Raw genomic sequence first — 25,273 nt, 5'->3', positions numbered from 1 at the left:
CTCTCTCTAATCCTGCACCAAGATACAGGGCCTTTCTCACAGCTGCTGCTTCCCTGCACTTGCAGCACCCCCACCCACCATCACCCCAAATTCTGACTTGGGTGCGGGTGGGAATACGGCAAAGCCAGAAGCATCTCTCTGCAGTCAGAGTACAGCACCATGCTGTGCCCAAACCTAGCAGCAGTCACACACCAGCTCTGAGCTGAGAGCGCTTTGTATGGTGGCACCAAAAAACAGAAGAATTATGTGGAAAAAAAAACACTTAAAATTTGCAGACATCAGAGATGGTCAAAAACAAAGAACAAAGTGATCAGATTGGCAGCAGTGAGCCCTAGGCAGGGTCTCCTGCCTTCCAGATGCCACCTGCCTTCTTGGTGCAGCCGAGCTCCAATGCTCAGCCCCTCAGCACTTCCCCAGCTGTGTCTCTGGTTCTGCTACCCAAGCAGCACATTCTAGCAGGCTCCTGCTTATTCTACAGGCTGTCACTGGACACTTCCCAGTCTGCAGATACAGCATGCACACTTTCTTCTCCATCCAGATCACTAATGAAAGTGTTGAACAAAACCAGCCATAGGACAGATGTCACTGAAGTTCACTCAGCATAACGTCCTTTCAGCAGCCAACAGCAGATAATTCTCAGGGTACAGTTATCCAGTAGGTTTTGCCCCTACCCAACATCCCAGCTGCACTGCGTTTCAAAGCTCTCTCAAGAGTCTAGAATGTGACACAGCTTCAGAAGCCTTAAAAAATCCACTTCAGTGGCAGCCAAGGCTCTCCTTCCCCACATCCTTACCTGTCATGGGAGCAAAGCAGATTACTTTGTCCAGGCTCTGCTCACTGGCAGGGCTTGTGCCACCCATCTCCCCTTCACTCTTCTTACAGTGTGAATGGAATACTTGGGGCGTCTCTGTGCCTGGTATGAGGTGTGTTGCTGCCATGAGCCAGACAAGGCTCACCTCTGCCAGAGCCCTTCCAAGGTGAGGGAAGCTGTATGTGGAAGCAGAGGGCCACAAGGTGGGGAGGGATCTGGGGAGCTGCAGGCAGTGGTGGAAATGCTCCACAGAGAGCCAGAGCGTGGCGGTGCCATGCTGTGGCCAAGCAAACAGGACACATGGTGAAATCAGTACTTCCCCTATTGCTCAGAAATAAGACATCAAATAAACAAACCCGCACACAACAGTGTTTATTTTAGTCATTTTCAGGTATCACCATTGCCATTTCCAATGCACCCAAAGAGGAGTTTTCAGACCCTTCTGCTTCCCACCCACGGGGCTATCCCTTGGCTGGGCCCAAAGTAGTGCCTGGTCCCGCTCAGAGCCCATGCAATAGCCATCCTGGTCAGCCAGCTCAGTGCTTTCAAGGTAATAGCTGCTAATATTTGTGTGATTCATTGTGTGATGCTAGGAGTAGCCTTATGGGAGATGATATTTGAACCTGTGTCAGCATGCTGAACATTTATAACAGATTGGGTAAGGCTTAATGCCTGGGCTCAGCTCAGAGGTCTGTGTTGCTTCTGAGTAGTACATTCTGTGCTCTGCAGACAGCTGGGGAGAGAAGACTTGCAGCCACTCACTGCTTTCCTTGTACCGGGATGGTGGGGGAGGGGGGGGCAGGTCTTCATCACTGGCAGAACTGGGAAGGACAGCAGATGAGCTAGAGCATGGTTCCTTCCCTCTCTACTTTAACAGAATGAGCCCAGAACTAGGTGGCATCATATGGGCCAGGAGCTGGACCAAAGGAGTCCCCAGCTCTGACTGCCCCCTCCTCTTTGCATTGCACATGGCAACCCATGTCTCACTCTGGCAAGTCCCCATTGGGAGGGAGACATGCCAAAGGCCAATGCATGAGTTAACCAGAAGGCTTTCATCCACAGGGACCCTCATCACCCCCCATTCTATTGGGTGCCTGAGCTCCACCCAGAAATGAAAAATCCCCCTTTCTCTCACCTACCAGCCTCCTTCCCTCCTTCCCTCCCTCCCCCTCCCTCCCCAGGTTTATTCTCCCTTCATTTTCTGAGTGCTCACCAGGTAAGTCTTGGAGAAGAAGTTACAGAAGAGCACCAAATAACTGAGGTACATGAGGAATGAGAAGGAAATGCCAGTCCAAGTGCAAATGCAATCCTCATCCTCCCTCCACAAGATGAGCAAGATGCTCAGTGTTACACCTATGACCATCTGCAGAATCTGTGAAAGTGTGATTGCCATGGCAATCCAGCGGGGAGACCGAAAGCCCAATGCTCGCACAGTGTAGTAGGAGTACATGATCGTATGGATAGTGAGGTTTAGGGTGATGAACCAGCCGCCACCAGACCACATCTCCTTGTAGCAGTACCAGGTATAGATGAGTGTGAGAATGTGGTGGTACCAGTGGAGGAATATGAGTTTCTGTTTCCGAAGAACAATGAACACAGTGTCACCTTGGGTGGAGGAGAGGTACATCATCAGTCAGGCAAATCACAGAAGTTACACAAGCCTCCAGGTGAGACAGAATGAGAGCGCTGTAACGTTAATGCCATTACCTGGCTTGAGCCCACCAAGACCCACTTCCTGTCAAATTTGCCCATATAGGCACCTGTGGTTCACAGGGAATAAACTTCCTATTGGCACCTTCAACCCCTCTGTGTGCTGCTGCAAGCACTTCTGCTCCTAACAGACTTGACACTCGCCAATGAAAGCGATGCCATAAACTCTCCAACAGGCTCCTGCTCTAGGAAAACAAGCTTTTGCAGGTTTGATGGAAGAAAACCCCATGGGGCTGCACAAGTGCCTAGCACTCCCCCATCTGCTGCTGCGTTCCCACTGCAGAATGGCTTATTGGCTTTAGAAGTGAAACAAGCTCAAGAACATCAGGCTGTACCCTGCAGAAAGACAACGTATCATCTGGGTTGAGAAGCAAGAAAAGTAAGTGACATGCAAGGCAAAACAGTCCTGTTCTGACAGAGCCCTGCGAAGAAAAGCCTGCTTGCAAAAACAAAGTTCTGAACACACTGCAAAAGGAGAGGTTTCAGACTCACCCAGTTCCAGCACTTTGCTCAGTACAAATAAATAGACCCAAAACTTGCAGACGGGGTCGACATAAAAGGCTTGATTGCACACTGATTGTTTAAATCCCGCAGTAGTCAGAATGGAGACCATGTGCTTCCAGGTGCGATGGGTCCCAATGGCACTGCAAGAAACCCAGAGAAGATCTGCAGACTGTGTCCAGTCCACTCTCAGAAAGCTTCTTTGTTATCAGCTTGTATGTTTCATGATCTCCAAACAGACCATGAGCAGTCATTCCAAGCCAACTTGTGCTCAAAGGCAGAGGTGTTCCTCTACACTCAGTGCCTAGCAAGGCAGCGGGCTCCCTTTGTGCTCCCCCACCAGGCTGAAGACATGTGGGGATGAGGGCAATGTTAGCAATGTGAAATCTACTTAATTATGGAGCACAGACTGCAGCTTTCTCATGGTCGCTTTAGAAAACCAGTACCAAAAGACTAGACTGTTTAAAACCAAGTATCTTTATGTTAATCTTATGTTTAAAACCAAGTTTTTATCATCTTGCAGGATAAAATAAATAAACCAGAGCCAGAACTTATCAGGTAATGCTAGGCTGAGAGTTCTTACCTGAACAAGGCCAGCCCCAGGGACCAGAGGGCCAGTGGTGTGCGCAGCTTGTAGCCTCTCCTATCCTTCATTAAATATTGGACTCCAAAGATCAGAACCATATAAGCTACAGATAAAATGAGGGACTTTTGCCTGCAAGAAGAGAAGGAGCAGTCAGGGAAAGAGCCAGGCTGAGCTCCTCTTTGCAGTGGAGTTCTGTGGGCCCAGCAGAGCTCTCAACAACAACAAAAAAATAAATAAGAGAACAAAACATCACCCATCTTCACATTAGGGTTGGGTTTGGACACAGGAAGCATCTCCTGGAAGTGAGCGAGGGGAAATCCTGGGATCACAGGTGAGAATGGGAGCTGTTCCACCAGGCAGGCCCCTGCAGGACCTCACAGGACAAGGACACAACAACCTGCAAGCAGGATCCCAAGCAGACAGGCTGATGTGTTTTGTTCCTTTGTGCACCTGTGCATTGTTCAAAGGAACCAGTTGCATTGTGGAGGCAGAATAGGGCTGTTCCCCTACAGGCTCCACCATGCAGTAGGATGAAAACAGAGCAGAGGAACTGAAGCTGAAACACAGCCCTAACAGCCCAGCTCTCACACACAGGGTGAGCTGCAGATTCCGATGGTCCAGTACAAAACCAAGCCCTCGACTGCCCTGCAGGAGCAGGTTCGGCATCCCGGTGCCCAGGGATGAAGGTTCTGCTGCACTGCTGAGCTCACCGCAATGGAACTCTCTGAGCAGGCAAACCCAAGCACTGCAAAAAGCCCTGCTCCACCTCTCAGCTGCTTGCTAGCAGTGTGCAGGAGAGCAAAGGAGATATGCAACTACTCCAGGAGCCGTTACATAATCAAGCCTCTTTAAAAGCCAGTCCTTAGCAAAGAGCTGGGGCATGTCTGCAGGAGCTAATTCTGCAATTGTTTCACTGGGACAAGGATGAGGAACAAAGTATCATCTGGTTTGGCTTCAAACTTTACTGGATCATAAGCAGCTGTTTAAGTAAGCTGCGGAGTGACCTGACTTTGGTCCCAGCAGAGTGTCAGCAACGAGGGGTTCCAGTGAAGGGGACCCAGCTGCCGCCCTGCCCTTCCAGCCCTTAATTCCTTGGAGCAGGGCACGTGCTCTGGTGGTCTTAGCCCTAGCAGACCCCTGACCATGGGCTCTGGAGCCCAGCCCCAGCCAGCAGACCCGCTGGTGAGCCATCCTCCCTGCTGCAACGCTGCAGATGCAACCTCCTCAGAGCAGGTCTGGTCTTGTCCCCTCCCAGCTCCCTGTGCTCGCTGCAGCCAGCCTGTCCCCTCAGGCACCCGGTGCGCCATCCCCCAGGGACAAGTGCCACTGATAACAGCACACAGTGGTAAGGGACTGCCTCCCAGCCCAGCCCAGCTCAGCTCTCCACCCGAGTTTCAGCTGCACCGAGCTCCCACGGTTGGGAGCCATCATATGTGAAAGTGGAAAAAGAAGTCAGAAAGGCTTCCTCTGGCTGGGAACAGCTCCCTTTTCTCCTGGCGCTCGGGAACCAAACAGGCAGTCCTCTCTGAAATACAAAGTTGCACAAGAGCCAAGCGTTGGTAGAAACAAGGTAGCAATAAGTATTTGTAGCCACTGATAGTTAAACTGAGAACACCTCCTGTAAACGGAAAACCATCTTCTTGCCCCAAAGTCATTTAGGTAAGAGCCAACTCTTCACTCCAGAAACTGAAAAGCAGTAGGAAGCCAGAGTGTAATGTGGGCACGTTCTGAGAGAAGTACAGCAGAGCAGTCACACACTGGAAGAAAGAAGGCAACTTGTTGGGGTTTCGCGTGAGATGAAAGGGGAACACTGAGGAGGTGCATTTATTAAAGGTGTTACGAGGGCAAGAAAACTGTGGGCAGCAATGAGAAAAGCAAGTGAGATCTGCCTCTTGCTCTTCAAAAGGTAGAGAAAGTTTCAGAACAAGATGTAACTGAGCTTGGTGTATTTCTTTATTGTTCAGCTGGCTTCTGTGTGAATGCATCAGTGGGTAAAGCAAGTTTCTCAAAGAAACACAGGAAGAAATAGCTTCCATACAAGAGCACAACAACAGCTCCATACAAGAAAAGGAGGCTACTCTGCAACACCTTCTTTGAATCCAGGGGAGCAATTGCCCATCAAATAACATTTACGACATCAAGCCACCGGGGATATTCTTGAGGAACAAGCTTGGCTATATAGGCTGATGGTGCAGGCACCAGATTATTCGACAGCAGCAGTTTGCTGCAGGTTTAGGAATTCAGCCTTAGTGCAAACACAGGAGCTTGTGCTCACAGATGTTTTTCATCCTCACTCCACAACTCTGCCAGATAGGAACAGCTTCCAACGCAGGCCAGGACCTGCCACCCCTTCCCCAGTAATTTCGGGCCATACTTTCCACTTTCTCCTTTCAGCCCCCCCCACCAGCCCCAGCTGCTCTGTCTCATCCCCAAACGGCCGCCGAGATGTGCTTCAGCCTCAGCCCCTTTCCCCACGGCGTGGCACCCAGCGCTCACCAGTTCTCCTGCATCCACCCGATCGCCTCCCGCTCGTTGAAGCTCTGCTCCATGTTCTCCAGCTCCGACGGGTTGAAGCCCAGCACCGCACCGCACGGTTCCTCAGCTGTCCGCGACTAACCGAACATCGGCACCGCCCCGGGACCGCCCCCTCCCGGCCCTGCTCGCCTGGGGCTGCTCGGCGGCGCGGAGAGGGGCACGTGCTGCTGGCAGCTCCCGGCCTGCAGTTATGTTTCGGGGTTCGTAGCCATAACGTGCTGAACACAGCAAGCCTCGGTGTGCCTCCAGATTCTGCTCCTTCAAACCCCTGCGTTCCACCCAAGACTTCCACCTGGACACCTGTCACTGGAGTGGCCACCAGGCACTCGGCTCTATGCCATGCGCACAGCCCTGCTGGTGGCACTTGCAGTCGAACACCACATAGACACACAGAGCTCCAGGGAACTTGAGCCCTCTTTTCTCTGCCAGACACTCAAAGTCTCCACAGTTTCTTAGGCCATTGCCTGAAAACAGAAACATCATTTAAAACCATTAGGTTGCCAAGACTGAGCATTTGCTCAGCAAGTGTAAAGGCAGCTTACATCTGTGCAATGGAGGGCTTGCTAAACTTCAACCCATTGCACCCACAGAACTAGCAATCCAAGATTTATCTGCCCAGAAACACAGCCAAAATCAGTCTTTCTGATCAGCTGTTTCTTGCTTTCAAGAGCTGCTGTTTCTAAATCATTGCAGTTAGCTGCTGTGCATAATGCTGCTGTGCTGCAGAGGTCAGGGCACTGGAGGTAGGTGCTCCATACTCGGCTGTTGCCTTCAACTTCTGCTCATGACCTCATGTCCTGAGGGAAGGCCAATACCAGGAAAGAGCAGCACTTAATCAATGCTTGGGCAACAAGCATGTTGGATGCCCATGTGCTCTAACATACAGGCACTTTTTTCCTCTCTGTTGTTATCCCCACCTCCTTCTCTTCTTTCCTGCCTGTGTGATGACTGCTTACTTCTTGTCTCTTCCCAATGAAGAGATCATTATTACCATGGCTGGAAGTGGACATCAGATAACAAAGCACCTGTGCAAACTTGCTCAGTTAAAAAGAGGCTCAGGTCTTGCTTCTAACTCATGGAGATATGAGAACAAAACTTGTGCATCAGGGAGGCCAACAGGTGGGTCTGTTAAAGGATTTGCTTCTTGCTGGACACTTAGTCCCAGCCATGTGCCACCTGCCCACATGTCAAGGCTCAGTAGACCAGAGCTGAGCACAACCTTACTGGTTCAGATGCTTTCTTCCCTGAGCTGGAAATTCCAAGGTATGATGAGAATCATTTCACCTCCAACCAAGGCTCTATGAATGAAGTAGTAGGAAAGATTCTGCCTTAGAAGGCACAACCCAGAATGGCTTTTGTTAAGAGGTGTCAAGACTACTTCAACAGGGAGGTGCCTGTGTAGAGAACAGCTGGGCAGAAAAGCCAGTCTTTTCTACAGGAAGGTTCAAAATAAGGTTTTGGTAGGGAAAGAAAAAAAAAAACAACAAAAAACCACACATCTGCTTCTTCTAACAGGAGGCAAATGTTTGTCTGGATGAGACATTTGGTCTCTGTTCTGTTGGGCAGAAAGAGCCTGGCACAAGAGTGAAAATCCCCCAGTTCATTTTGCACCACCCTGACTTACTCCCTTCTTTCCAAAGGACTTGCAGGTTATTTCAAGAAAGCCAGCTTACAAGTTTCTTATCAGCAGTGGTTTTGCCATTCCCTGAAGGAAAACACTCATTGCAAAGTTTCATTCCCACTCACCCCATGCTCTCTTTCTTTCCCTCTTTGTGTCTTCAGCAGAGACAAGCTGCAACTCTCTGCTCAGGTGCCCTGCACTCCAATCCTTAGCAGCCCTAGTCAAAATCTACTAGTTTTTATTCATTTGTTGAAGAAGGCAATGTTACAGTTTCCAATGAAAAAAAATCCTTCTTACCTGACCTGCAAATACACAGCAGATAACTGTGCATCAACACACTGCAACCAGGGACCATGCCAGAGCCCCTCCAGCCCTTACATTTCCTGCTCCACTTGGGCCATTCCAAGAAGCTGCCTGGGTTGGATGTTGCCATCCTTTCCCTCTGACAGCAACAAGCTCAGCCATACTTAGTGGAATGTGGGTGATGTGGTGGTTCATTTCTAAAGCAGCTTACCTTTGAGCTGAAGAGGGAACACTGCCAGATCCGATCCTGTTTTATGTTTCAGTAACCACAAAATCATTAAGGTTGGAGATCCCTAAGATCATCTAGTCCATCAACTAATCACCACCATGCCCACTAACCATGTCCCTCAGTGCCTCTATGTTTCTTGAATACCTCTGGGGATGGTGACTCCACCACTTCCCTGGGCAGCCTGTTCCTGCACATTACCCCTCTTTCCAAAGATTTTCTTAATATCTAACCTGAACCTCCCTTGGCACAACTTCAGTCCACAACCTCTCATCCTATCACAGTTACCTTGGAGAAGAGAAAGACTCCCACCTCACCACAATGTCTTTTCAGGGAGCTATGGAGAATGATATTGCCTCTCCTAAGCCCTCTCTTCTGCAGATTGAACAATCTCAGTTCCCCCTGCAACTCCCTTCTCTGAATCTGCTCCAGAGCCTCAATGTCTTTCTTTGTAATGAGGGGCCCAAAGCAGCTCCTGAGATGTGGCCTCACCAGAGCTGAGTACAGGGGTTTGATCACCTACACTTCCTGATACAGGACAGGATGCCAAGAAGGCCACCTGGACACACTGCTGGCTCATGTTCAGCCAGCTGTCAATTAGCACTCCCAAGCAGCTCTCTTTTTCCTCTGAGCAGTTTGACAGCCACTCTGCTTCCAGCCTGTAGCATCACATGGGGTTGCGGTGACCAAAGTGCAGGACTCGACACTTGGTCTTACTGAAGCTCATACAACTGACCTCAGCCCATTGATCCAGCCTATCCGGATCCCTTTGCAGGGCCTTCCAACTCCCAGGCAGATGAACACACCCCAACTTGATGTCATCTGCAAACTTACCGAGGGTGCACTCAATCCCCTTGTCCAGATCATCAATAAAAATATTAAACAGCGCTGGCCCCCAGTACTGACACCTGGGGACCACCACTTATGACCAGTTTCCAGCTGGGTTTAATTCCATTCACTACCACAACCTGGGCCCGGGTTTCCAGCCAGTTTTTTACCTGTCTAAGCCCTGGGAACACCCACTTCTCCAGAAATACCGTGGGAAACAGAGTCAAAGTCTTTACTGAAATCTAGGTAGTCCCACACATGTTGTGTGATTACACTCAAGATGCAAAGACTTAAGGTGTTTATTGAACAAACTAAGAAACAGTACTAATTCAGCTAAAAGCCAGAGATCTCCAAGCAACCAACACTTCTGCTTTCTGCCAAGGGTTAAAACCAGCAATAAAATTGTTTGCATAGGAGTGGCAAGAGCAGATATTAAAATTTATTAGCTGTAAACAGTCTCAACGCAACAGATTTAATTGCCTTGTGCCATCATCCCAGCTCCCAGAAAGTAGGACACTGGTGCCACAGCTTCTCTTTTTCTCAGTGCTGTTCCTTCAGTCTGTCTTCATGTCCAGGTCCTCCCACATGTTAGGAAAGCAGTTTGAGCTGTGCACTGTGCACCCTGTTAAGGAGCACGATTCTGTTGGGACAGAACTGCTCAGAAAGCCAAGAAATAATGGAGGAGGCTGACACAGTCATGTCTCCCAAACACCCTTCACCAAAACAACAGATAAAAACTTCAGATTCATGTATTGTTTTGATAAAATATTCAGTGGAGCGATTCAGTAGCATTTTCAGTAAATACAGATTTTTAACGTGCAGTTAGGAACATTATAAGTAACTAAATGTTACAGCTCTGTACTTGGTTGCAAAGGATTATCAGGTTCTGGACTTTAATTATTATTTCATCTTCATAGATTAAATCTGCGTTACCCAAGATGAACAGAAATTATGTATTTCATACATACCTCTGAAGTTGCCACATTTTGGAGTAAACCAGGATCTAACTCCCTTGTAAATGTTCCAGGGAAGCAAAGTGAATGCAAGGCATGTCAGATCAGCAGCATGCACTGCATGCAGTCACTAGCAGAATACGCTGAGAATTAATTCCTGAAACTCCCTCTAATCTAATTTCTTCTCCATCATCAGTTTGGTCCTGATATCCTTCCATAGGCCACAGTGGCAGAAGATGCTGGAGGAATCACCCTGTGAGTAAAGCTAACTAACATTCAGCTGATGCCCACATAACTCTGCAATGCTGATATGAAATGAGTCCACCGGCAGCTCCAATCTACCATGCAGCTGTATCGGCACCAGAGCCCATGAGAGCATTGTTTACAGCAAGGTCTTCTTGGGCAGTTAGGGGGGAGCAAAAGCCCAGGAATGTACAGGGAGACACGGCAAGCAAGAACAGGCTGGAGGCTGCTCCTTCCTGAACTCTTCTCCCCTGGGAGCAGCAGGGACCTCAGGCCCAGAGAGGGGAGAGGATCCCCACTCCCTTGCAAGCAGACACTCTCAGCCTTACTTCCCCTCTCCTGCTAGTGGCATTTCCTCACGAGTCTCCCAAATGGGCTGATAGGGTGAGAGGCTCATACAGCTTCTGCACAGTAGCAAAGGAAGTAGTCTTTCCTTGCAGCACCTTGCTTGGTGCTGACCGGCAGGTACTATGAGACACAGCTCAGCCTAAAGGTCTCCTTCCAGTGGCAACACACCACCGTAACAAGTAGCCCTCAGATCTGCACGTGAGCATCACTGCAGGTAGTTTTGGCACTGTCCTTCTGAAGGATAACAGTAACAATATAGCAAATCTCAGTAACAAGGAAGGTTGGAGATCTGAGAGCAGGTTTGCAAAGAACTAGCCAAAGCATTGCCTCCTTGACACTCGTGTTCTCCAAGAAACTGTGGTGACATCACTTAACCTAAAGATGCCATAACCTGCAGTCACTCTTTGCACGAATGCTATCAGAGCAGCTTCTCTGCTCTGAGTAAAGGGTTAAGGGTCACAAATCCCATATGAAACACTGACTCCGGAATCATCTCAATGGAGTGCTCCTCCTGGTGGCACGGTAGCACGTACCATCTACAATACCTTCTCTTTAAAATCTAAGAGTAGTCCTGGTGGTACTTGTGAATAGAGAATAAGAGAAGTGAACTGAGCGAGCCGGTGAGATTTTGCCTGGAGTTGCTGTGCTTTTAAACTTCATTCTGAAAATAACAGCTGAATGCATATCCAGAATCCAAAGCACTTCAGATTACCAGAAAGCTGGTCAGTCTAATTCATCACTGTCAAGTTTTCACCAGGCAGATCTGACTGCCTTAGAAATGGGACAGGCTCATGAACCAAAACTCCTGCTGGAAGACTGATCAAGACTGCTAGCATCCTTTAAGCAACCTGCTCAGCTGCACCTTCATTGCAGGAGTCTCAGAGCAGATGCTGAGCTGAAGGAATTCAGGAATACATCAGCTGTGTTTTCTGAACCGCTCATTAGAAAGACTCGACATTCAGATTTTGTTTGAAGCACAGAGCGTGTTCTGGATGAAAAGAGTAGAATGAACTACATCACAATAACAAGCCAATTAATCAAACCTCCTCGTCACCTGTTGCCTGTATTGCTTACAGTGTGTGCCTTGCATTCTCAAACACTAAACACAAAACCTTCTCTTTGGCAGAGCTGAACAGAGTATTCCTCTGTGTCACTCACACAGCCAGATCTGGCCCACAGCCCTGCCAGCCCCTCTTTGCTTTACCATTCTCCTGCCATCAAGGCATTTCCCTGGCTGGAGCCCAAAATCTCGCACTGCCCCTGCTTGAACTGAGACCATGCCACCCAGAGCATGGCACAAAAGGCTCAGAAGCAGAACTACAGCTGAGGCCTCTGCCCAACTCGTGTTTTGGTGAGATACACAGTTTAACCTGTGGTGCTTTCAACAAAAGTTCATCTATTTTTTTTTCAGTTCTTGATTCACTTTTTGAGCAACAGACATTAGACACATACCCATTAAGATTACATATTCACTAAGGCTTTGCTTTCCCCAAGTCCTTCAAGCTTCCTCATTCTCTGATTTGATACATGCAAAAAAAGCCATCTTGTTTTCTTTAAACTACTGTTAATTGATTACACCCCCCCTCCTCCCCCCCAGCACAATTACCTCTACACAGCTGTGCAGGGTCACTCCAGCAATCTCTACACTGCAGAACTCCTATCGGATGTTAGTTTTGCAGCAGAACATACTTCAGTCTCATAACAGCCTACCTTACAGGAGGATGCAGGGATTAGATAATAGCCACATTATTCCAATTCTGATGCAAAGGGCTCCCATGAAATAATAATTCAGAATTTAGAGGATCACTACGCAGTTCCAACTACTACTGCTAAGGCTACTTCCAGGAAGCCAAGATGGGGGCAGTCCCAGGTGCACTCTATCTCTAATAGCAGCAGTGGAGTGGCCTTGTTGGGGGTAAGCAGGTTCAGCTGGAGGGTGGGAAACATGAGAGCAGACTTATTCTGACTCTTTAGGGACAACAAAGTCTATAATTGCTTTTCTTTATTATTCTGAGTCTCTGTGTCCCATTCTGTCAGGGCTGGTGTTGGCTCCGTGCCTCTCTCACCACAGTGTCTGGTCCTCTGTGAGCGATGAGGGATGGCACTACTAGGGAGTCCAGCACTTCATTTTGCAGCTGACATCACGGGGGGATATCTGGGATGAGCTGTACTGCCATGGCCTAAAGCAACCCAGTCCCTAAGGCACAGACAATTAGTCTCACCACTGAAATCCAGCTGGAACCTCCACAGAAACCTCCCTCCTCAAATGAATTACATTTGAGAACTCCGTGCAGATGTGAGAAACTCCCATGGGCTGCCTACAGGCACCAAGAGTGCTGCTGGAGGTGAGCCCTGCTGTGCAGCACCCCCTATGGCCTTGATCCCCAAACAGGCACTGCTAGGAGCAAACACCCATGGAGCATGGGCTTAATGCATCACTTGAGGCTGGAGAATGCAGCTCAGTGCTTCTCAGTGTCCCATTCTCTCTGGGCCATTCTTCTCCACACACCAACACCTGCTGCTTGCATAGCTGCTCCTCTTGCCTGGCCAAATGGGCACAGCAAGAGCCACAAATTGATTGGAGGAGGAGAACTCTACCCTCTGTGCTAAGGGAGTCTGACCCTGGAGGAGAGCCTCTCGTGGCCAGTAAGATAGCTGTAAACGTTTGTAATGGGGAACTATCAAAGGGAGGCATTGTTGTATCCTCAAGAGGATCAACGAAGGGCATAGGAACAACTAGGGAGTGGCTCATAGACAGATCCTGCCGATGGTGAGCAGGCGGCTGGGGCTGAGCTGTGCCCAGGCTCCCACACAAGCCAAAGGGAAGGTTTGCTGGCACACAGGCACAAGGAAACTCCCTCATCCCTTGCTTTTTGCACACTGCCATTTAATGACAGGATGAGTCAAAATCTGGGAGCCTTCAAGGAGCCATCCTGGACGCTTTCCTCCCACGGCTGCTGTGATTTCACACTTGCCTGCAGAGGGAGACGGCTCCCCCTTATTAGCCAAATTTTGTTGACACAGTTTGGTGCCATCACCTTCCCAGACTGGAAAAACCAGCCGAGGAGCTGACGTGGTCGCTGTAGGCTGAGGACAGGCTCTCCTGTTGGGATGCTGACATGGAAGGCACACCAGGACCCTCTTGTGTACGAAGCACGGGGACTGATCATCAGTACCTGATGAGCTGCTTGAAAATCCTGCTGTGCTCTTTCACACCTGCCTGTCCCCAGCCCAGAGTCTGACCCTGGAAAACACTCATTTGCAGTCCCAGGGTGCCCGCAAGCGAGGCTTGCTGTGCTCACAGGGCCACCTGCCCCAGCACAGAGCAGGTTCTACACAGGGCTGGATGAATTCAGAAAGTCTCAAAAGTGTTTTCCCTGTGCCTCCCTGCCCACAGAGCTCTGACAGAGGTTTGTGGGCATAGGTGAGACTGCCAGCACTCCAGCTGTGCTCCCTGTGAACCAGCAGCAGTGGGCAAGGGCAGCATAGGGCTCAGCTTTGGGAAGGTATTGAGTCACGTCCTACTTCTCCTCGCGGGGGAAAAAAGATTAGGAGGGAGGATTTGTTTCCTCCTTGGTGCCCCTGTGTATGGCAGAGTAGGGCACACAGCAGCCAAGAAGCACCATATGCAGAGAGAAGGAATCAGGGCTGCCAGACAGGCAGAGCTCACCCCAACCCTTCCCCAGCACAGGTTTTGGTCCTGCCTGTGTATGTGACAGGCTGCTCATTATTGGTAATTGAATTTAATAACCAGCTGAAAGCAGCATTGTACTTTTCCTCTGTATTCAACACTGAAAGATGAATGCAGAGAAATCCAGAGAAAGCTGTGCCTTTATCAGGAACACAGAAGAGTTAAGGAAGTTAGGAATAAATATGAAAAGCTAGAGGAGTCCTCAACTTGGACAGATAAATCCAAATACCTGCAAAGAACCAACCCATGATTCAAAGTTCAGCTCCTGGCCATTTCCAAGCTCAAACGCTGCTCTCCCCAGGGAGGACTCTGGGGGATACATTCTGAATGGCCACTGCCTGCTCATGAGGTCTTTATGCAGGGATTTGTGCTTTACTTCATTAAAAGTAGTTTTCTCGCTGAGTTATTGAAATATCTTTTCATGTGCATATTTTAACTCCCTGGCTGAACGTGCTTCCTGACTGCGGTACATTTGGAAGCAAGAGCAGTCATGAGGAGCTTAAGGACATCGCCGGTAGCAGACAGCATGCTGGTGGTGCCATACCTTTATCTTACTGCCTTGAATCTCTTTCTGAACCTGTAAACAGCAAGACAGCAATATTGCTAGCAAGCTGGAAAGTGGTCTTCAGGCTTTTGTAAAACTGTGCAGGTTCCCTGGGCCATACAACTCTCCCTACTCTTTCACTTGCAAGCAAAACAAGGTGCAGGTCTTCAGCCCTCACCAAGCCCTGGTGCCCCTGTTGATGACAAAAAGCCACCATAGGGCATCCTGCAGCCAATATATACCAATATATTTCCCCTGAAAAAAACACCAACCTTGAAATTTAGACTTGGAGGCAGAATGGTGCCATGTAGCCAGTGGTTTCACCACCCGTGCACACTCTGTATTTGTTATAGCAGATCACCTTGCTCTCATCTGCCCCACTAAAAACAATTGCATTCCATGTCCTCATCTCAATGCTTTATAGCAGCCCAATGGGTCACCAAGTACACCACTGCCTGCAGCCAGCCTTGGGTACCCAAGAGGCTGTCAGAAATGTCAGGAAGAACAGCAGCAGCTTAGAGCCACAGCCTGTTCTCACTCACTCAAGACAGGAATCATGTCCTGCATGCTGTGAGCTGGGGAGGGAAGGCAGCACTGCCAAGCATCAGAGAAGTACCAGGTCAGAGCTGGGCACTGCCTCAACCCCAGGCACCCTGGGATCCCAGCCAAACCACTGCTTGATAGGTTATGCACTGCTCTGCACCTCAGCTGGAATGAGAAACAGACAAAAGCAGGCAGGAGCGAAACCTGGAAATGCCAGCAAGGGCAGACGTGGCAGTGAGGTTACTCTGCAGCTTATGGCAGCTCTGCGGAGCCCTCAGCATAGGGCATCAGCAGCAGGTCTGTGAGCCAGCGCTGCAGGAAGGTTGTGCAACTGCACCCAGGTGTGGATTTGCTTCAGAGCCCAGGGTGAGTGAAAACACGTGGGTATAACTCCACACCATATCCCTGATGGGGACAAGAGCATGTCTGCTCATGTTGAAATGAGAGGGGCACTTTCTTCAGAAAGAGCAGAGCTTGCTGCTTCTATGACCAGCTTGCATATGGCCCATTGCCTGCGTGCAGCTCCCCGAGCTACTGGCTGCTGTTCCCACGGCCCAGGCACACACATCTGCTACAAATTCTTCTTTTCCTACAGGTTTGGAGGTTCCACAGGCATGGATGTGTTACAGGTGGAGCAGAGAAGGCAGCCTGAGTGCTGTGAGAAGGCCAAGATAAGTTGCTGACAGGTGTCTGCAGGGGCCCAGAGGTACATGGAGGAGTGGCAGTGGTGAAAAAAAAAGGGAAAATAAAAGGCTCAGAGATTTGCATTAAACCAAGAAAAACAAGTTTGGAGCACTGCTATGTGGGAGAAAGAACATAACTTTATTAAAAAAAATAACAATAATAATTTAGCTCAAATACAAAGAAGATTGCCAAGGGTTGGCAGAAGCAGGAAGAACGATATTTACCCACAGAACTTTAAACAGACCAATTTCATTCTGTTTTGAACAATACTTCCAGTGCCCTTCCCTGCCCACAGCTCTGCTCAGGTCCTCACCTGCATGTAGGAATCCTGGCTCTCGGGGCTCCCGGTAACAAGCCAGAGGAGAAACAGAACCAACCTAAAACCAAATGCTATTCCTACCTCCAGAGTTACCACAGAGATGCAGAAAGAGAGAAGAGCAACACCAGCATCTAAACCAATGTGCAATAAGAAGGGAACAGCTCACACTCCTCCCTGGAAGTCTCCCTACCCATGCCCCACTCCCAGCGTCCTGGCCAAATACTTCCACCCATGCCTGAATTCACATCCCCGCCCACCAGTGCAGTACACAGAGGTGTGCACATCGGCCTTCGCAATAGTCCTCCCTCCCCCCGGCTCTTCTCATCCAGACCTGCTCATCTCTTGCCTCTCTCTGTGCCTGCGTGCCGTACATTTCTTGGCATGGCAGCAGCTCATTTCACAGTGAAGGGATGTGCCCTAGAACACACTGAGACACTATTGCAATTTCTTCTGTTCTGTGAAGTGGCCTTTCACACAATTGCCATTCTGGTACACAGGGCTGGCTGCCTTCCTCCTGCACCACACCACAGACTTGTAGAGCACAAATCCTATGCTGGCCAGGCACAGTAGGAGGAGAGCCAAGATGTCCAGGCAGTAGTACTCATACAAGGAGAGGTCGTAGACAGCCGGGCGGAGGTACGGTGCTCCATCATGACGGAGGATGTACTCCAGCCAGTACACTGTCCTGTTGAGAGCGTGCATCGGTGTGTCCAGATGCAGAGCAGAGATGAGCTTAGCTGCTTTTCTGTAGCTGCAAGGGAAGAAGACAAGAAATTATTGTTCTGATGGGGGCTTCAGAGCTGAGAAGTGGCCTAATCCATCCAGGGGTGCCATCAATGCGCAGGTGATTCCTTGGGCCAGAGGCACATTTCCTCCATGATTTTCTTTTATCTGCTGTGAAAGCCAGTCTGATGGCAGAGAGCATGTTACATGTTAGCAAGGCTCCCTTGGTTCAAGTCCCTCAGTAGGAGGGCTGCTCAGTGGCTGCAGGCAGATCATTGCTGTCTGCGGGCAGCCTGTGCTAGTGTACCTCATCCAGCATCAGTCACATCGGGTGACCAGCCAAATCCTTCAGCCTACCAACTGCTTACACCCTAGCTACTTACTCTGAGGTCAATAGTAGAAGGCTCCTAATGGCTGATTTAAAAAATAATAATAATTAATGCTCTTGGATGGCACTTAAACCACTATTTGCATCTGTTGTGTCAGACAGTGGGGGCACTGTGTCACAGTGCTGCAGCAAATCTCAGAAAGGCACCAGCCCCTGAACACAACCGGCACCAACAATGAGCTCAATGCACCCAAACACCTTACCTGGGGTCAGTGATAACTGTGACAACAGCCTGGTAAAGCTCCTCTTCTGTCACACTCTTCCAGTCCATGAGGATACCCATGCCCTTTGCCTGCACTCTGGTCATGATGTCAAACTGATCCCCATAGAATGGGAACCCCACCACTGGCACACCGTGATAAATGGCCTCAAATATTCCATTCATCCCACAGTGGCTCACAAAGGCTTTCACATTGGGATGGCCTGCAGGCAGAGAAACAGCAGCAGGTCAGTGCCTTCTGCACTGAAACAGGGCTATTGGTGGCTTCCTCAAGACATGATGATACATGCAAGAAGTGAGAGATTTTGACCCATACAGATGCTTTTTTCCTTGTACAACACACACACACACAGCCTTGCCTTACCTAGCAGGTCATTTTGGGGCAGCCAGTCCATCATCAGCGTGTTCTCACCCAGGTTTCTTGGCTTCTGTCCGAAATATCTGTAGGGTGAGATCAAGAACAAGATGGGAAAGCAAAGGCATGCAGGCAATTACAAATTCAGTCAGATCAAGAGAGGGAAAGGAAACCATGATTTTCATCCAACTCTAGTTAAAAGGGACCCCTTTTCCTCCTCACCTCCACACCACCCGCTGTGGGAGGCGGGTGAACGCACCAGCCATCTTCTCCACCAGGTCACTGGGAAGAGCTCGGATTCCAATGCCAAAGGAGACAACAACAACACCTGCATCTGCTGCTTCCACCCAGAGACGCAGATCCTGTGGGTAAAACGCACACAGACACCTTGAAATCTTGTTGGAGAAAGGCCCTCCCCCCTGCTGCCTCTGCCTATGGAAAAGGTGAAGCCAAATCCATCTCTTTTTAAGTGAGAGAAGCAAGGAAACCAGGAGAGATCAGCCAGTACAACTGCTTTGATGCAAATAAGGCATTCCCCTTCACACTGAGCTGGACTTCTCTCACTATGAATTCTGTCTGCCTTCAGGTTCTGCACATAGCAGTTCACCGTCAGAATCATTTTAGAGAAGTTTCTCAAAATGTCTTTGAATACGAATACTTTCTTGAAACAAACAAACACCATGTTGTCTAAGAAGATGAAGGGCAACAAGAACACAAAAACTCACCCTGTTTTTAAGGAGAAAATAGTGTGATTAAACCAGAATATTTTACTAGTAGAAACCTATCATAGGTACATAGGAGTTACAAATCGCATCTTAGTGTTACTCTCTGGGGATGTTTGCCCTTTCTCAGGCAGTTGAGGGGACTTGAGCCTTTCTTTGCAGAAGAGCTAAAAGAGCCCCAAACCCCTCCAGCAGCCAAGAATCACAGTGATTTCAAAACAGGGTTTTGGTTTCTTACTTCTCTTGAATCCTGCGTTTCCTTTCGAGCAATACAACTGCTAGAACTGTTAAGGAAGAGGAAGTACTAGCTTAGCTTTGCTGGATAGCACTTCAATGACTCACAAGGCAGAGGATTACACTATCCATTGTAGTTAGGCATTCACATCTGGCTTTCAGAAATAGCATTGAAGTTGCTAAGGGAAGTGCGGCTGACCACCAAAGATTCTTAACTCTCAAATACATATCTATATTTCATTGTGCCCTAATTAAAGGAACTCTCTACTGTAATGTTTCAGATGAGGAAACAAATCCTTTAATTACATAACCCTGCTCATACAGAGATGGGAAATTCCTTAAGTTACATCTAGACCTACCGAGGGCCCCTCTCCCGTTGCTGTCCCATAAACTGGGCACTGACCTGCCCACCTGCCTGCTGCCATGACAGCTGCCACCTACCACCAGACTCCAGACCTATCTCCACCACTCTTCCCTTGGGTACCTTGGGCTCTGGAAGCCACGAAGCACATGAGTAATGCCACAGCAAGAAACTCCCTACTTTATAAGGCAGGTGTGTATGCGTCCAGGTTGGACTGAGCTAGTGTTTTGCAAGATGTACAAGTCAGTCATTCTCTGTCACTGCTTTTGGAGCATCCTACATAAATTGCATTACCTGCATGCTGTGTCACGTGCGCAAGGGTAATATGCGGACATACTTATCTGGGGGACTCCTGATTCAAAGCACCTAATCTCACTTCTTCCTTCTAACTTCAAAAAAGAGAATCCACAATCACAACCTAAAGCTGTCATCAGAGACCTTTACAGGCATTTAATCAGGTGAAACTTGAATCTTATCTCTATTTTAGTCTATTAGTTGGGATGGCAGGACAACACAACTGTCTCAGTGCCATTATCCAGGCCTATTTCCTCACACTGTTTGCAAAAGTGGTAAAGCAATGAGAGGAATGGGAGACAGGTCCTGCTCCATTCCAATGCTGTCTTCATTTGCAGGCTTTATGGGCTTGTCCTTAATATATTACTGGGGATAGAGAGGTACAGATCAGGGAAAGCCTCTGGGATGCCTGGGGAGTTTTCCTTTGGGCTGGCACTTATGAAAGCGAGAACAGTATATCTTGGTTTTGTATACTTTGGGACTCCACAGTGAATTTTATGAGAAAATAAACACAGCTCTCCCTTATTTGTTCTTAAGGCTACATGCTTGTAGGCAGAAATACCCTGTGAGAAACTGGATTAAGTAAGAAATTCAGGATTAATTTAAGGCAGCAATGAAGCAACGAAGACTGACATTTCTTCCTACTTCTTAAAATGTAGGAATAATTTACTTGTGAACTACTCCCAAAGACAACACTGCCATTACAGGACACATCATTTTACATTGACAACATAGTTGACTCCTACTTCAGAGAAGACAACTCTGTGCCTTTCCTGCAGACCTACAGTCCTCAGTGCTCCCAATCTCCTTACTGCATGCTGGCACCAAAACAGCCTCACAGCACTTATGTAGCTCTACAGAAGATCTGCACCAGGTATCTCCCCAGGCTAATAGGCAACCATGGCTCAAAGCTTTCCCTCACTTACCACTGGAAGAGGCTTTGCAGGCTCAGCAAGGATGCCTCCTGTGAAAATGACATGGGGGAGGGTTGGCCGGGGAAAGTCCAGCACCACATCGTTACAGAGGAAGAAGAGGCTTGATCCGTGGACAAGATCTAGCATGGATATCTTGGGCTCCACCCCATGCTTCTCCATGAGATGGTCAAACTTGGGCAGGATAACCAGCTTTGTGGCCACACGAGTGATCATGTAGACCAGGAGATTCCAAGTCCTGCCAAAGAAGCTCATCCTGTCAGTCATCAGGGAGTTGAACTCGGGGACATAGGCAATGGGGGAAGTGGCACCAATCTCTGCTGGAAACCAGAAGCCAGTGGAGATCACAGCATATTTGACACTGAGAATGTGAGCCAGGATAAAGCCACACATCTCATTAGGATCTACCAGCAGCAGATCAAAGTGCTCATGCCGCAGTTTCTGCAGGAGGGTAGAGTTTCCCAGCACAAGGTCACAGTTTTCCAGGTACTTCTCCAAAAAGGAGAACATCTCCAGAGAAGTCATCTTCCCTTGGAAGACACGCTTTATCTTCTCCTGCACCCACGCATCTGCGCTCTGCTTGCTGAAGATGCCCCAGTACCTCTGCACGCGGAAGGCAGGCAGGTGGGCTTCCAAATCCCTAGCCTCGTGGAGCAGCAGCACGGGGTCATGGCCCCGCTCAGTCAGTGCCTCTGCCACGCGCATGAAGACTCGCAAGTGGCTGTCAAAGACGATGGTGGGCATGATCAGCACCTTGGCACAACAGCATGGCTCCAGGCTGAACGCAGCCACTATGAAGAGAAGAGCAGCAGGGCATGGTAATACCTTCATCTTCTTCACTGCAAGAAGAGACATGTGCCATTTATATAGTACGAAAGGCTCAGCCACACACTTGGACTGCTAACAACTGAGACTGCAGCTGCAAACCAGAAACTCATGAGGTGGGAGAGGGGAGCAGTGAGGAGTTCTGTAAAAGGAGGAGAAAGGAAAGAAAGCACAATAAAACCAACAAAACTGTCAGATACTAGGGTGAACAAGTTGTGTTTTTCAGAAATTCAGAGCCTCTTCTCTGTGCTGGTCTGCTCCTCAGGCCCAAGAACAGGCAGGCTGACTGTGGAGAGCAGCAATCAGAGGGGCCCTGCTGGGTCACAGCAGCTGGGGCACCTGCTGCTCCATCCCTGCTTATCATTGCAGGATCAGCACAGCTGGATTTTATTTCTATTTATGCCTGCCTCTGAGCCCTCAGTGGCCATACATGGTTGCTGGGAGGCTTGCAGAGCCCAGCCAGGCAGCACACTCTGCCTTTAGCATTGCAAACCATCATGCTTGGTGCATAAAGGGCAGGAGAGAGCCCACATCTCAGCAGAACTGAGGGAGAAACCTCAACCTCAGGGAGTCCAGGAGGGGTCTAGGTGGAGAGCTGCCCCCACCCCAGCTGTTGGAGATCAGTGGAAAGGGATGGAAAGGTGCTGGAATATCCATGCAGTGGAAGAGAGCAACCCCAGAAAGCAGTCCCAGAGACACTGTGCAACACCCAGGGCACACTGACACCTCTTAGTCACACTCCTACAGCTGTCACTCCATTCCCAGTTTAGTGAAACACGCAGCGTTTCTCTTGTGTAAGGGTTGTTGCTACATCACTGGAAGCAAATGCGCCTCACCCACACCTCATATTATTTTGGGAGAAGAATTACATGATAATTATTTGGGAACAGTCAGAAGCAGAGCCGTGTCCTGAGGACCCAGTTCAGACTTGCTGGGAAGGGGGTGGGGAAGGAGCTACAGCAGGAACAACTGTAAGTGGATGTATGATGGCTCCACACACTAAGCCTCAAAGGGACTATGGGGGATGTGGTGAAGCAAAACGTGAACCAAGAGAAACACCATAAGAAAAACATCCCATCCCTCTGCCAGCAGGAGCAGACCATGCACCTTTCTGCATGGCCTGTGCCCAGAGAGGCACCTGTAGGCACTGGTGCAACCCAGCCCTCTGGCTGCACAAGCACAACTCCCACAGCCACCGCTGGGCTGAGAATAAATGGCCTTCAACAAGAAACCACCAAACTGTGCGGCACCGGAGTGAAATCCTGCTGGGGGTGGATTCTCTGCTTCTGTGATCTGGAAGTGTTGGGCAAGGGGCTGAATACTGTGAGAAATAACAAAGAAAAGAAAGGGAAAGAGTCAAAATACATCCTTCCCTTTGCATTACAAATGCTCAGCAAAACATGAATGGAATGTATTATCAGTGTAACTCAAGCAACCAACAGCCACAGCTCTAAAGACAGATGATTCTTTTTTGGGTACTGTGTATTGGGCTGAAGCACTGAAACCTTCAGCAGCAAGCAGTCCAGGAAGATGCCCACACAGAAAAGGCAATGAGCGAAGACCCCCATAGCTGGAAAGTTGTGCTGTACACCTCTCCTTCTCCTCCAGTATTATGTATTGCCTGGCTTCTGCAGGACTGGGAAACCCAAATGCACGGGGCTCCGTTTCCTCCTCTGCTTTTTAGACTCCACCTCACTCTTGCCCACAGTACGAAGGAATTTTCCCCATAAACTTCTCAGGCATTAACAAAGCACCAACAGGCATCTTCACCTGAGTGCTCTAAACCCCTAGAACAGGAAACCAAAGTTTGCCTCATCTGCTGGGTGTAATCCAGAGAAAACAGCACTGTCTGCTACCACCAGGCTGATGGCAGCCACTCTCTTGTGGCTAATGGATGAAAACACAAGTCCCATGCAGGCAGGTGGCTTAGAGCAGCACAGCTGCTGCAGGACAGCACTGTGTTACCAGTGGGAGCTGCCCTGGGAAATCTCTGGTGAAAACCTAGAAGATACAGTGCTGGATAAAGTCTTGTGTTGTTTTGTTGTTGTTTTTATAACACAGAGTAAGCAGCGTGCAAAGGGTCTGCTCAGAGCAGTGAACATTCCTGGCATTTCCCATTTGACATCTTCACAGCAACCACAAGAAGTACAAGAGTTAGCAAAGCCCACATCTCCCAAAGATCAGAGTGAAAATCACACCAGCAACTGAGCTAACATCAGAGCAACCGATGCCTTGCATCACTTCCACACAACAGCATCAGAAGTGCTCTGTTCATCCTCATCCATTTTGGACAGAGTGACGCAGTCCTGAATTAGGTTAGAACTTTTAGGACTTGGGACCGTCTCCAACAGAATTCCCGGGTCATCAAGGTGGTACAGAGGAAGCTGTGAAGGCACAGTGAGGATCTGTGAGCCAGCAGCATGTTGGCAGCCTGTAGCTTACAACAGGGAATCTCAGCATCAAACAGAACAGATGATCCCTAACAACCAGGAGGACAAATTAAAGTCTGTGTGTTGGTTTGTCAGGGCATCTGGAAACACACAGCTCCAAGAGCTCAGGCTACCAGTGTTGCCCAACACTACACCTTTGCTTTCCCTCTGACCGTATACTAAATCTGTTCACGTGGCTGGATGTGTTCTCCTACTCCATATGCACAGACTTCACAGCTTCCTCCTGGCAGGGTTGGAGCTGCTCTGTAGCACTGTGTGCTGCACCATCAGGTTTACAAGAAGGTTCCCCTCTTGTTTGAATCATGGTTGCAAAACATAGAAGCAGCTGAGATTAGGCTCTTTGAGAGCACTGGGGACAGCCAGACAGAGCAGTTCCCAAACATTCATGTGAGCCACAGACCTTCCGAGCACACATAACAGCTGTGCACACTTTGGGCTAAAAGCAGGTTGTAGGATGCTCAGGATGAACAGGTTCCCAAGGTTGCAGAGGGAAGGAGAGGGATGGGAGAACAGAGAGCTCCAGAGGAGAGGTCAAAGGGATGGGAGGAGTGAGAGCCTCCCCAGTGCAGTTCTGTCATTTCAGCTCCTTGCTGCTGAGGAGCGCTACATTAAAAGGAAGAAGTCATTAAACATCCCAAGAGGTTGTGCAACCTGTGTAAGAAGCACCTGGGTCTGATAAAGCCCTGCCAGACGAGTTGGGCCACGTTTAGCAGAATTACAGAGGCAGAGTAGTTGGAAATAAAACTCATCTTCTGTAAAATCATTGATGTCTTCACGTAAAGAAAAAAAAAATCAAAACCAAAAAAGCACACACAAAAAGTCTACTTGGCTCTGAGGACGCAATAGGAATGGAATGGAACCTAACCGAGCTGCCACCAACAAGGGCTGGACTGGAGGAGGAGGGGAGGGAGGGTGCGCCTGAGATGCGGTTTCGAGAGGAAGATGCAGTAAGCGGCACTGAGGCTCAAGCATCAAGGTACCTAGCTAGTTCCCGAACCGCACAGCGAGGCGGGCGCCCAGCTCGAGCCATCCAGCAGCCCCGTGAAGACGGCGGGGCTCCCGCAGCGCCCCATCCCTCCCATCGCGAGCGAAGCGCTCGGACACCCACAGCCCAGCGCCGCCCCACGAGGCTCTCTCCCCGCATCCCTCCCCGGCCCGGAACCCACCTGCACAGAGCCGCGGCCCGAGCGGCAGAGTGGAAGTAAGAGAGCGGCCGGAGCACGCCCGCCTTCCCCTTTCATGCCGGCCGGCGGAGGGCGCGGGCGGGGCGGCCCCAGCCTCAGCCCCGGCCCGGCCCCAACCCCCGGGCTGCTCCGCTCCGCC

General features: G+C 49.4%; 2 protein-coding genes across 3 annotated transcripts; both read right to left on the bottom strand.

Moving 5' to 3' along the window:
- Positions 1 to 1,158: 1,158 nt before the first annotated feature.
- ELOVL3 (ELOVL fatty acid elongase 3) lies at positions 1,159 to 6,290 on the bottom strand. The gene is made up of 4 exons (XM_072340578.1): positions 6,105 to 6,290; positions 3,606 to 3,737; positions 3,014 to 3,165; positions 1,159 to 2,416 (listed from the first exon to the last, which is right to left on the bottom strand). Exons 1-4 carry the CDS (start codon positions 6,155 to 6,157, stop codon positions 1,995 to 1,997), a joined length of 759 nt encoding a protein of 252 aa, XP_072196679.1. The 5' UTR covers positions 6,158 to 6,290; the 3' UTR covers positions 1,159 to 1,994.
- A 9,970-nt stretch (positions 6,291 to 16,260) lies between these two features.
- Positions 16,261 to 25,210, bottom strand: LOC140254141 (2-hydroxyacylsphingosine 1-beta-galactosyltransferase-like). 2 transcript variants are annotated; one of them, XM_072340447.1, is made up of 7 exons: positions 25,117 to 25,191; positions 22,608 to 22,821; positions 20,670 to 21,514; positions 18,355 to 18,494; positions 18,142 to 18,218; positions 17,761 to 17,980; positions 16,261 to 17,197 (listed from the first exon to the last, which is right to left on the bottom strand). In XM_072340447.1, the coding sequence occupies exons 1-7, from the start codon at positions 25,189 to 25,191 to the stop codon at positions 16,882 to 16,884; spliced, it is 1,887 nt and encodes a 628-aa protein (XP_072196548.1). In that variant the 3' UTR covers positions 16,261 to 16,881. The 2 variants fall into 2 exon arrangements, with proteins under 2 accessions (XP_072196548.1, XP_072196549.1); XM_072340448.1 differs by lacking the exon at positions 22,608 to 22,821 and having other exon boundaries at positions 25,117 to 25,210.
- Between the last annotated feature and the right edge of the window lie 63 nt (positions 25,211 to 25,273).

Source organism: Excalfactoria chinensis, chromosome 6, assembly GCF_039878825.1.
Source record: "Excalfactoria chinensis isolate bCotChi1 chromosome 6, bCotChi1.hap2, whole genome shotgun sequence".
NCBI classification, from domain to species: Eukaryota; Metazoa; Chordata; class Aves; order Galliformes; family Phasianidae; genus Excalfactoria; species Excalfactoria chinensis.
Note: the sequence above shows the minus strand (reverse complement) of the source record. Positions and strands in the feature narration are given on the sequence as shown.